Source organism: Ammospiza nelsoni, chromosome 3 (assembly GCF_027579445.1).
Source record: "Ammospiza nelsoni isolate bAmmNel1 chromosome 3, bAmmNel1.pri, whole genome shotgun sequence".
Taxonomy (NCBI): domain Eukaryota; kingdom Metazoa; phylum Chordata; class Aves; order Passeriformes; family Passerellidae; genus Ammospiza; species Ammospiza nelsoni.
This window is the reverse complement of record NC_080635.1, coordinates 6476794-6489512: the sequence shown is the minus strand read 5'-3', so window position 1 is coordinate 6489512 and position 12719 is coordinate 6476794. Positions and strand designations below refer to the sequence as shown.

At 50.3% G+C, this 12719-nt stretch overlaps 1 protein-coding gene across 2 annotated transcripts in view; it reads left to right on the top strand.

The window, feature by feature from the left end:
- The window catches only part of GALNT14 (polypeptide N-acetylgalactosaminyltransferase 14), a 98086-nt gene that overhangs the window by 62588 nt on the left and 22779 nt on the right, over positions 1–12719 (top strand). For both annotated transcript variants that reach the window (XM_059468160.1, XM_059468161.1), the window contains exons 4-8: positions 3177–3244; positions 5653–5718; positions 7536–7657; positions 11882–11969; positions 12592–12676. In XM_059468160.1, coding sequence (XP_059324143.1) covers positions 3177–3244; positions 5653–5718; positions 7536–7657; positions 11882–11969; positions 12592–12676 — 429 coding nt within the window. The remainder of the gene's footprint in view (positions 1–3176; positions 3245–5652; positions 5719–7535; positions 7658–11881; positions 11970–12591; positions 12677–12719) is intronic.

The window sequence follows — 12719 nt, the reverse complement described above, 5'->3', positions numbered from 1 at the left end:
GCATCTCTCTGTGCCTGCATCAAGTGGCCCCTGGCTTTAGCAGCAGTTTTGGGGCTGGCTGGGGTCAGTGCTCTGACTTGCAGGGGCAATAATGAGCTCAAAGTGTGCTGAAACAGCAGGGACCATAGAGCCTCTGGACTGCCCTCACCAGGGTGAGCTGTTCACTGGAATTTGGGAAAAGTGTTGTGTGGTGAGTGAGTCCCACAAGGGATTTGCTGGGAGAGGGCTGTGGTGGTACAGATGAGGGGGTGTGTGCCACCCACAGTGGTGGTGTCTGTCACTAACCCCATGGAAGGGTGACAGTTCATGGAGGAGACCTTGGAGATGGCCTTCCCTCATGGGTCAGCGTGCTGGCCTTTTCCCCCTTGCTCTGGTCAGTGCCACAGATGGACCCTGTTGGCACTTAGGGGTCATCTTCCCTGATTTATGGGGTGGGAGGCCCAGGCACAGAGTTAGCAGCAAATCTGGGGACAGCGGGAGCCTGCACTGAGCTGGGACTGGGCTGCACCTCTCCTCATCCCAGGGCCTTGAAGGTGCTCCATTGTAATGGAAGTGGCCCATTGGAGTGGGAAGGGTCATTGGAATGGAAGTGGCCCATTGGAATGGAAATGGTTTCTTTTCTTCCATAGATGTTCTCTGGCAGGAGATCCTTTAAGGCACTGAGTACTGCCTAGAGCTCAGGCCTGAGCCTACACAGCCCAATGCTTTGGTTGAGTTCTAATGGCTGGTACCAGCAAAAGCAGCAGAATCAGCCCCTTTGCCGCCACCCTCCCACAGAGTTAAGCCCTGCACTGCATTTCTGGCAGCCAGATCTAGAGGGGAGACCAGGCAGAGGCAGGCCTTGAATGTTCCAAGTTTCCCGCTTCCTCCTCCCCTCCCGCTCTCGGTGGGTTATTTATTTATTTTGCTGGCTTTTTTTTACAAGCCTGCTTCTTTCCTGCAGGTTGCACAGAGTTAGGTTTCCAGGCAATCAACACTTGTTAAATATTCCACTGAGCATGATATTGCTCTCCTGTCTCTCTCCACTGATGCTCGGCTACGGTAATTTGCTGAACTCAGCTCTGGCGTACGGGGATTTCTAAAAAATAACAAGCCTATTAATAACAATAATTAAAAAACACTTGACAGGTGGAAACAGCACATCTAAATTGTTCTGTGTGCCCCAGTGGGAGGAGGGGCGCTGAGCCACTTTTTCCCAGTACTCCATTCAGGCTGTGGGTGTTGGAGAGGTGTTGTTTAACTCTGCTTGGCACAAGCCAAAGTGTTGGGGTGGTCCCAGCAGCTCCAGGCTGTTGCTGAGGGGACAGTGGCCTTCTCTTCCTTCAAACCTTAGCATGCAAGGCATCTGAAGTGGGGGAAAATAATGGTTTTTTTCCAAGATCCTGGGATTGTCTTTCCAGAGAAAGTAATTCTTGGAAGTGGTTTTTGAGGTGCTCCACAAGGGAGGTGCTAGGCTTACCTACTCTGGTCTGAGAGGAAAGTTCCTTTTTACAGAGGATTTCTCCCCAAGGGGAAAAAAAAACCCAAACAAACCACCATGGAGTAAGTATTGATTATATATGGAAGAAATTCTTTACTGTGAATTGCTCAGAAGTTGTACATGCCCATTTACTTGAAGTGTTCAAGACCAGGTGGGATGGGGCACTGAGCACTCTAGTGGAAGTTGTCCCTTCCCTGTGGCACTGGGATTAGAACTGGATGATCTCCCTTCCAACTCAAACCATTCTCTGATTCTATGATTCTATGTCATGCATCTGCCTTGGGATGTCCTGTATGCCTCCAAAAAGAAAAATCTGGTTCAACTGTTTCTTTCTGCAGGCAGAAGGCACCTGGCAAAGGGGAACCCCCTGGGTGGGGTGGGGTGAGCTGCATTTTTTGCCAGCTGGTTGGATGGCTCCCAGGTTCCCTAGGGCTTCCCATAAGTAGCTCTCCTTACTGTGGTCTGGGCCAGGGATGTGGTTTTTCCAGACTTTCAGGTGCTTTTTTTTTTTTTTTTTTTTTTTTTTTTTTTTTTTTTGCAAGAGTTTTGGAAGCTTGAGAGACTGAGAGAACCTGTTAATAAGGATCTGGCAGGGGATCAGGGGCTGAAAGATTGTTAGGTGGTTGAGTGACTGCCCTCCTGTGCCAGTGGGAGGTCTGAAGATCTGAAATTTGGGGGGATTTTAAATGCTTTGTGGAAGAGGAGCCATGCTCAGGATGAAGGCAAAGAAGTTTAAATGCTGTGAAAGCCTGTACCATCTGACTGGCATTATCAAAGCCCAACTCAAGCACTTAGGAGGCTCTTGGGATGCTCTGGGGCTTCTGCTTCAAGCAGCCAGCCTTGACCCTTTGCTGGGGCAGGATTTTAAGCATGTGTAATAGCAACTGCAACTCCATGTCCTGCGTGTCAGGGTGACTGCTGCACTGCTGTTTATTTGAGATTAAATTGCTGGAGCCAGTGCAACCAATCCACGACCTCTGCACCATGAGAGAAAGGGAAAGAGCAGGTCTAGATTTTTTAATAATAACAATAATAACCTTTGGTGGCTTAATTAAGGGAAGATTTTAGCTTTGAGCCACGTTTCAGTGTTTGTCTACACGGAGGGAGCTGTGAACCACATCCTCCTGCCTCTCTTTCATTACCTGGGTGGGCTCCAACCCTGCTCTTATCCTCTCAGCAGCCTCTGCAGCACAATCAGCCCGTGGATAAAAACAGGAGTTGTCCTGCCACAGCTGTGAGCTGTGTAAAGATGGGTTTGAGCTGGGTAATTTTCTCTGTGTTGGCCCTGCTGTGGCTGGACACCATATCATTAGCCCCAGAGGAGATGGAGAGGTGATGGCAGCTTTGCTGTAAGTCCAGTTAGGAATCTTGGTCCAATTTAGGGAAAAAAAAAGCCAGGTTTTCCTGGCTTCATGTGGGGCTCTGCTTTTGCTCACAAAGGTGAGAAGGGTGAATCTCAGCTATTTCCTAGGAGTACAGAGCACTTAGCTCCTAGATCAGGCTACAGGGTGATAGCCAGGCACTGTAGATGCCTGGGGGGTGGTTTCTGAGTTCTTGTCTAGTATATCCTTTGTGGAAATCCAAGCCTGGTCTTCTGTGCTTTGGCAGGGGGTCAGTTCCTTGGCTTTTCCACTCCATTTGCTGGCTTGTTAAGTTGGTCAAGCACTGTCATGGATTTTCTCTCTTCATCCCTCAGCGTGCTGAACCGCACCCCAGTGCACCTCGTCCATGAAATCATACTCGTGGATGACTTCAGTGATGACCGTAAGTGACCCTTTCCCCCTTAAAAGCAAAGGGCCCAAAAGCCTGGGAGAGACTGGGATTAGCCCTGAGGCAGGGGAGAGTTAGTTTGCTGGAGTGGAAGGAAATTTAAAGCTCTGTAGCTGTGAAGAGCAAACCCCGCTGTGCTGGGTTTGCATCGCCACGTGTAGAATTCAAATTCCAGATGATCCAACCTCTTCCCACGAAAATAAGGCAAGAAAAGCTCTTGGCAAATCGTTTTTATGCCCAGCGGACGTGAATCCAATCCTTACACGGCTGTATCCCACCACAGCTGCAGCCAGGGGCAGTTCTGGGTCGGCACCACTGGAATTCCACAGGACAATGGCAGTCTGACCCTCTTGACCCTATGTGTACGTTCTGCATACATTTATGTAGGTTGTCAGCAATTCTTGATTTTTTTTCTTACTCCTGGAAAGAGGACTCCCTGCATGGGTTTTCCCATTTCTGAGGTGCACCATAAATAGCAGTGTGCACCACACAAACAGCCCACATCCTCCTGCTGTTCCCTCCCAGTTAATAGTGTGACTCAAGGGAAATCAATAGCTCTGGTCTCCACTAGAAGAGAGCTGAAGCCCCAGGGGCTCCCAGGGAACCACCCCTGCTAAAGACCTTGCCTAGTTCGATGGGAGAGCTGAAGATCTAAGTGCTCAAAAAACACTGTCTCAGGCATAAAAAGGATGATAAACTGGCTGAGTGGTCTGTGGCACTTATGTTTCAAGGAGCTGCAAAATAAAGCTGTTTACTTGGAAACGTGAAAACAAAGCCAGATAGGTTTCTTTTAAGAAATGGATCTGGGCTTTGCTCTTGGATGTTATAAATAGGCACTGCCTCGGAGAGCATTAGGGACAGATTTCACACAAGACCCACTTCTTGGCACTGGGAAGTTGCTGAAGCTAGGGGAAGGAGCTGCTGTGACTGTGGTGAGCCCTGGAGCAGCTCCAGCACACGGGGCAGGCAGGCTGGGCAAGTCTGGGATCTGGCAGAATGGCTGTGAAGGGGAACAGGAGCAGTTGCAGGGACTGGAGCTGCCCTGCAGAACAGCAGAGGGATTTTTGGAGGGTGTAGGAAGTCAATGGCAGGTATTTGGGTAAATTAGCATTTGCCTTCCTGGGAGGAGGCAGCTTTGTAGGAGCACAGCTCCCCTGTCCCAGCAGGGCTGGGTCTTAACTCATCCCAGGGCACCAGAGGGGTTTCCTGTGTAACTTAGGGCAGCCCCTCAGCTACTCAGCACTTGTCAGCTATCTGACATCTTTGCTGTGATAGTCTGAGCCTGCTGGCATCTGCTCTGCATGCATTTACATAAAATACACGCATTTGCATAATGCACTACACACACATGGTCAGTTTTTTCCCTGCAACCCACCCCAAGCAATTAGTGCTTTTATCTCGTGCCCAGTTGTGTCTCATTTCTCACCTCCCTCTGCCTGCTGACCTGTTATTCACTGGGATGCAGTTCTCCAGCACGTGAGTTCTCACTATCCCCAGCAGATTTTCACTGTGGGTCCATAGCCAAGCCCTGCCACTTCTGCTGCCCTGTTCCAGCTCTGTCCTTGGTGTGGGTACAGTGATCTCTTGCTGACAGAGATTTCTGGAGGGGGTGAAGGTGCTCAGGGTTGAGTGTGTGGGTTCAGGGGTTGGGCAGAGGGGATGGGGCACTCACCTCTGTGTTTGTAGTGCTGAGGAAGAAGAGGCAGAGGAGTGAGAGGTGAGGTGTACCCATCACAGCCCCTTCCACCTCTACACACCCACACTATGACCTCCACAACCCATGAATGATGATTACACCTGACATCCTCCACTCTGCAGAAATCTGTGTGAGGACAAATCCCAGGGCTGCCTGTAAGGTTGCAGGACCTCCCTAGCTCAGGTGTAGGTGGCTGTCAGGCCTTTCTGCCCCATGGAGCTCTTGCCCAGGGTGTGAGGAGCCCCCAGCTGCTCCACAGGGCTCTCTTTGAGCATCCCTTTCTCCTTGCTGAAGGCTCCAGGCCACCACAGGAAGCGCCTGCCCCGCCAGGCAGACACGCATCAACAGCTTGCGTGTTGCTTTGCAGCTACCAAAAATAGTCATTTGCATTAATGTGCAGAAATTTAGATTCTGACCCGAACCACAACTTTTCTGTGCTGATTTTAGAGCATAATTCAGCTGCTCTCAGTGTAGATCTGCTGAATTTACACAAGTTCTATGAAAACTGCTGCTCTGCCAGGCCCAATTTATGCTCCGCAAACTGAGGGGCGAGGCTGTCGTGACCCGGCAGCTCCATTGCCCTAACAAACCATCAACCAGAACAGGACAGGGTCCTCTTCCCTGCTGCCAGTGTCTCCTGGGAGTGCCCATTTCTGCTGCCAGAGGCACTGTGGGGGTGACTTGTCCTCCCTTTGTGTGTCCCCAGCTGATGACTGCCGCTTGCTGGGCCAGCTGCCCAAGGTGAAGTGCCTGCGGAACGGCCGGCGGGAAGGTAAGAGCTGCCTGCCCTCAGCCCACGTGGGAAACACAAATTTTGGGAGGTGGGATGCTCATGGGGCCGTGGGGACCCCCCTCCATGCAGTGGTCAGCAAGGAGCTCAGTGGCTCCTGGGGATAAGGGGGACCCTGATTAAGGAAAATGTGATGAAGAGCTGGGATTTGAAATGGATCTCCCCTCTCTCGCTGAAAAAGATGGGGCTATTAAGATTTCCAGTGAGGCTCAGCTGTAGCTTATTAGCCAGAAAATTAGAACAGGCAAAACAAAGCCCCGGGTCTTATTTGTAAAGATGTTAGCTCTAATGAAAAAGAGAAGATCTGCTCCTGCTGCTTCTGTGGGATTTTTTTGGTAACAATTAATTATATTTGAGAGATTAAGAAGGGCTATATGGAGGATGAATGCATGTCCTACTGGACTGCTGCTGGCAACCTTTGGAGACCTCTCCCCATTCCCCATAGCCTGAATGTGTTTCAAATCCTGGTTTGCAGTATTAGGATAACTAAAGACAAAGAAGTTTTTTGGTGCTGCAAATTCAGGGTGTGCATCCAGGTCAGTGTTGGGTTGAGGAGACTGAGGAGTGGAACAGGTTCTTTTCTCTGAGGATTCTTTCTGCAGAAGGTTTCAGCTCTGCAGGCCTGGTGACAGGGTGGCATCAGGCCCCATGGGTGTAAGAGACATTCTTGCTTTAGCAGGAGATTAAAGGAGATCTCCATAGACCTGCACCTCCTCCTCACCTTTCTCCCCTGCCTTATGAGGGTACTACATGTGTGCTCATCTCCAGCTCCTGAGGGACCTGCAGTTATTGGTGCTCTATAAATCAGCCACAGTGTGGGAGCTCAACCTTACCTTGCTGAGTTCATCACTTAAACTGTGTCCCCCAGGGGCTGCCAGGGTTTGGGAAGGGCAGGGGTGGGTGAAGAAGAGCATACCTACACACAAGATCTTAGGAGTCACAGAGAGAGATACAGGGAGATACAAGTCTGCATTGCAGGAGGAGACCTTGGCAAATTCTGGGTGCTCCAGGCTTTGTTCACGTGTTCCCTCTCCAGCTCAGAGGCTGTTGCTTAAGCCCTTTCCCCTAAGGAATTTTAGTATGAAAGTCAGTGACCTCCTGCATGAACCTGATGTGTGGCTGTTCCCTGAAATCCTGTCTCTTTATCTGCCCATGTGTCCCCTTGTATTGCCACTATTTCTCCTTCATAAAGATGTTCTGCTCCCCTTGAGTCACCATTCCCATCTCCAAATGATTTCAAATTCACCATCATGACCCTGATAAGTCAGGCACCTTGAAAAGCCAACCCTCTTTCCTTGGTGGAAAATGTGTTCCCATCGAGCAGTGCCCTCAGGGTGGGACAGAGATCTGGGGATCACTGGGAAACAAAAGGGGTTGCAGCAGGAAAAATTAGTAGTCTGGGAAAAGCTTAATTCTGGTAGAAGGTGTTCCCACCCCCAACTCCTTTGTCCCATTCCCCACTGCCTCACATCTGTGTTATATTTGTTGCCTTCAGAGGGACATGAAAGCATTTTGAGTCATGTTTTGTCCCAGAAGATGACAGCAGAATTAATTGTGCAAACTACATATTGGCATAAATGGCATTAATCAGCAACCTTGGTGGAGCCATTTATTTCTTTGGGGATCTTAGGAAATGCTTGGCATACATTGCAGCACCAGAAAGGAGACAGTGAGCCTGGGCCATGCTTCATCTGGGTGGGATTTGGGCAGGTTAAAACCCAGGAGAAGCACGAGTGGAGGAGGCTGGGGATGTTACCCAGGTGTGTGGGGGGCAGCTGGCACGGCGTGTCCCTGAACAGGTCTGATCCGATCCCGAATCCGAGGGGCAGACGTGGCCACAGCAGGTGTCCTGACCTTCCTGGACAGTCACTGCGAGGTGAATAAGGACTGGTTGCTCCCCCTGCTGCAGAGGATCAAGGAGGTGAGTGCTGCTGAGACACCAGAGTCACCCTCAGGGGATGCATCCCCTTGTCCCCCTCCTCTTCCTCCTCCCAGTGGGCATGACCATCCCACCATAACCAGCTGCATGCAAGCATCCAAGTAAGGGGTACAGAGAGGCCTTTTGGGGTACAAAGTGGCCTTTTCTGGTCTTCCTCCACCCAGCAGGCAGGTGGGGTGTGTGTGTGGCTGGGGGAGCATGTGGGTGGGTGGGACAAGGTGTCTCTGGGGCAGTGGGACTCTAATGGGCAGGCACAGGTTGAGTGGTGGTAGGGGAATACGTGGGCAGTGCTCCAGCAGAGATTTTAATTAGGCTCATGAAAAATGCTCAGTGATGATGATTTAAGGGAGTGACGGCTCCTTGAATAGGGGCCGAATTTAATTTCATGCAAATTAAGCGCTAATAAATTGATTTAATAGGATTTAAATTCTGCTGATTTCAGAGCAGACAATGACATTCCCCTTTCTCTGGCGGTGTCTCTCCTGCCAGACGTGCACACAGAGGCTGCTGGCCTTGTCACTCGAGTCAGGGGAGCTCTGTGCCCTGACCTGCTGGCAGCAGAGTGCAGGGATTGATCCACCATCAGCCAGGGTGTGGATGCACCATCCTTTCCCTTCACCCTCGCTACACCTCTGGCTCCTGATGGCCACTGTTAATTACTCAGCAATTTTATAGCTCCTGAGTTGCATTGACATAAGTTGCAGCTGAGGTGGTGGGTCAGGGAAAAACGTGCCTGGCTGGTGTTCACAGTGCCCCTCACCTAAGGCATCCTGCTTTTCACACCTGCAGATGTGGCAGCTGTGATGGCGGGGCTGTGCATCCCCTCTGTGTGTCAGCAGTGGGACAGGGGCAGGGGGCACAGCACCAGGGCAGGTCCCACCCCACACAGGTGAGGGCAGTCAGTGCTGCTGGCAGTCATTGCACAGCCAGCACTGGAGAGATCCCAACCTCAGTTTGCAGCCTGGGCCACAGAGCTGCAGATAGATGGAAATGTGATGGAAATGGGCTGTTCATATCATTGATCATGGCTCTGGTAGAGTTATGAGAACACATGCTGTGACATCCCACTGGAGCCTCATGGCTTGCCTGTCCAGGCTGGGATTTACTACTAAGCTTTACAGCATCACTTGTTCCTCTGGGCTTTTTAAAGGCAGGCATTCCCTGCTTTGTGCCAAAGCCCTGCTTGTACTTCAGTAAGGAGTATCCAGAGCTTTTGATGTGTTTTGTCAGGAGGAGGGCAGTGAAGGCAGCAGGAAGGGAGTTGGCAGATCTGCTTTCCCACCCAGCTCCAGGACAGTGCCCCATGTCCAGCATCCACAGGATGGGTGAATGTGAATGCCATGTGCAGCATCACCAGAGCAGTTCCAGTGCCTTGTGGTCTGAATGCAGCATCAAACACACACATCACCTCTGTAAACTGCTCTGGATTGAATCTTTCCCCAGCTAGAAGTAAGGCAGTCTGTGAGCTTGCCCTGACCTTGCCCAGCATCTTGCAGCCTCAGGCAGCAGGGGAGATGTACTACAAAGGGTGCTGAGGAACCTGCAAAGCCAGAGGGGTCCTGCATGCCTGCTTTTTAACTGCTCACAGAAGCTGCAGGATAAGGGCAGAGTTACAATCTCCTTCCAGGCCCACCGTACCCATCCCTGCCAGCAGGGTTAAGGTATTGATCAGTGAAGTGTATGAAATGTTACTGCTGCCACCTTCAGGCTGTGCTCTAGAGATGGGCTCCCTGGCCAGCTGCTCCATGAGGATCAGCTGCCTGGGAGGAGCATTTTTTGACTCTGTTGCTCCCAGGAACAGCCTGTTCTGAGCTGATGTGCTTTAAGTTCCAAGCAAACGAGCGGTGAGTGCCTCAAAGCACACCCATCACTTTTGCCACCACAGCCCAGTCACCCCGCTCTTGGCTTCTCTTATTTTCTCAGCCAGAGCAGCCATTCCTGCCCCTTTCCATGGTGGGAAGTGCCAGAGCCCATGTGTGCCACCAGGAACCCGTATCAGGCTCCACCTCGAGCTTTGCCTGCAGCTGATCATGGTTTTCCCCTCCTCTGGTGGGCATGGGCAGCACACAACCAGCACATGGATTTGGAAATAAGCAGGAAGAGCAAGTGATGGAGAGTGGGGGAAAGAGAGAGGGCCTGGGGGATCCCAGCCCTGTGCCTGTTCCAGGGAGCAGCAGTGATGGTCAGTGTCTCACACCAGCATGCTGGGAGTGTGGGCCTGAGCTCTTATTTTTGCTTATGGAACAAATATCTCTAAAGTCATTAATGGTGCATTTCAACCAAGTAACTTTTCTAAAAATGTAGTTATCCATCCCGCGGTATTTTTACAGTATGACTCAACAAGCTCATCCCAAAACTGGGTTTGCAAATGGGATGGACCAGTGAATGGTGACCCACCCCACTCCCAGCTCAAATACCCCCAGTCTGGTGCTTTCCTGGGAAAAAGGAGACCCATGAAGGGCAGCCTGCCTAATCTTTGCCTAATCCTGCCGTGGGGCCAGAGCAGCAACTGTGGCCCTTTCTGTTGTCCATTACAAGATCAGGAGGTAGAGGCTGAGAGCCACTCTGCCCTTCTCCAAGGCTGAAATGTATCTGTTATCTTCAGGGGCATTTTCAGAGTTTTTTTCTGTTGGTTTAGATCCATACATCATACAGTGTGTTTGAGAACAGCATTGCAGAAATTAATGCTCAGGTTTGTGAGAGAAAATTGAAGGTTTGGCTGTTGTTAATATTAACATGCCCTGGTATGGGTGGGTAGCAGAAAAAAAACCAGAAAGATGAAGCTGCCTATAATAAGATCTGGTGCTCAGCCCAAAATAAATCATAGCAACAGCACTGTGCTCTTGAGCATGCCGTGCTTTTCTTGTGAGGGTCAGAGAGACCTTCATGAAAGCTGAGCAAATATATATGTTCCCAGGACATGGCAGGGAGAGGACAGCCCTGCTCAAGGTTAGCACCTTGCAGTCATGCTCTCAGCCCAGATGTGAAGGGGATTTTCTTACAAGAAGTTGTGGCATGCAGTGAGCAGAGTGGAAATGAAACCAGGGGTGGGTGTCAGCCAGCTAGAAGTGCTCCCCAGTAAGATGCTTGAGGGACAGGTTTTAAATGAGTGGATGCCATCCTTTCCCTGCATTGCTCAGCACACAGAGCAGATGCTTTGCTTAAATCCTTCCCCCTGGCCTCAGGCAATTAAAGGATGTTGGCTGTGCTGAGCTGTGGCAGGCTGGGGGGCACTGTGCAGCAGCCAGGAAAGGTTTGGAGGGTTTGAAAGGCTCACCCTGCTTGGATGTGGCTTGTGTTTCCCTGTGCACCACAGAGGTACAGCAGACTTTGCCCTTTTCAGTGAGATGTTTGACTCACAGAAAGTGATGGTGAGACCCCTGGCTTGACCCTGTTGTGGAAATACCAAGTATTTGTCATGCTCAATTGGAAAATCAGCTTTAGTCCAGCTCCCAGCTCATGGCCTTTGGTTGCTTCTTCCTACTGCATTTGAATGCTTCTTTGTCAGGACTAATTTCTAAAACAAAGTCTTTCCCCAGTGAGAGAGCAAGCCCAAGTGTGCTCAGATGCTTTGCTTTGTATAGCTGTGAAAAACAATTTGATCTGGTGAGGGTAAAACCTTGAAGTTTGAGCTATAATTGGAGTTTGGGGTTTTTGAAAAGAAAAAGGGAGATAAGAGACCAGTCAAAGCTGTCAGAGTCTCTTCCTCCTGTAGATATTTTTGTTCATAACTGTTTGTATAATCTCTTTGCCCATAACAAGATGTTAATTAAATCACCACCAACTATTTTGAATAAATCAGGTCTTTCTTTTTTAACCCTTTCACAACTTAGGCAAAACTAACTGTGCTGCTGTAGTTGGTGCATTTAAAAACATACCCAAATTTAAGCTATTTGGCTGTGTTTTTCCTCTGTCATTTCAATTGCCTGTTTGTCACTTGACTTCTGAAATCCTGTTAAAAGTATTTAAGGGAGGTGAAAGGGGAATATTTTGGTGGATTTGTAAAAGGCAGAAGGAGCTTTGCATCCAGCCCAGCTGGCTGCACAGTCTGAGGAGGAGGAGGAGGCAGTGAGGGACGCTTGTCCCAGGCAAAACTGAATGACACCAATGTTTGCAGGCCCTTGGTGTCCCCAGGAGTTTGGAGCCCCTTGCCCAGTTTGGATGGTGTCACCTGAAGTCAGGGGTGTTTCTGCTTCTGCTTTGCAGGATCCCACCCGGGTGGTCAGTCCTGTTATTGACATCATCAACCTGGACACTTTTGCCTATGTGGCAGCTTCCTCAGACCTCAGGGGAGGTGAGTCCAAGCTGTGTGCATGTCCTGTGGGCATCCATTCTGTGCTGGGAGTGTGCACTGGCCTTTGCACCACACCTCTGTCTCCTGCTGCCTCACAGAAAAGCAGATGAGCGCTGCTCAGTGCTGCTGCTGCACACACAGGGGGGATGGTGTGAGCAGTGTGCTTGCTGCAGTGGCTGAGGTGGTCAACCAGGAAAGGAGGGTCACGTCAAAGCCACCCTGGGCAGCACTGGAAGCGACAGGAGGAGATGGGAGATGGCTAGGCAGCAACTGGAGGATGCAGGTGTAGTGCTGATTAGTATGCCTGTGCTATTTGGAGCACACAGTGTCCATCAGAGCGTGCACAGGGGGACTAGGTTTCAGCAGCAGCTTTAATTCTGACTTTTCCTGCCTTTGGCGCACTTGACTTTGAAATTGTAATGCAATGTGCTGTTTCTTGTCCATTTGTAGTAGTGAAATATGTTAGGCATTGGACATTCCTCTCAAGAGCTGCATCTCTGTGGCTGAAGTTATTTGAAGGTGGGGAAAACATTCCATCAAACACAGCCTCTGCAGCCTGCATTGCCTCCTAACCCGTATCAATTTCTAATTTCCCCATGGCACTTCTCTACTCTGGTTTTAGGTTTTGACTGGAGTCTGCATTTCAAATGGGAGCAGCTCTCCCCGGAGCAGAAGGCCAAACGACTTGATCCCACTGAGCCCATTAAGTAAGTCAGGAGGGGAAAGGAAGCACCCCAGGGGCAGGACAGG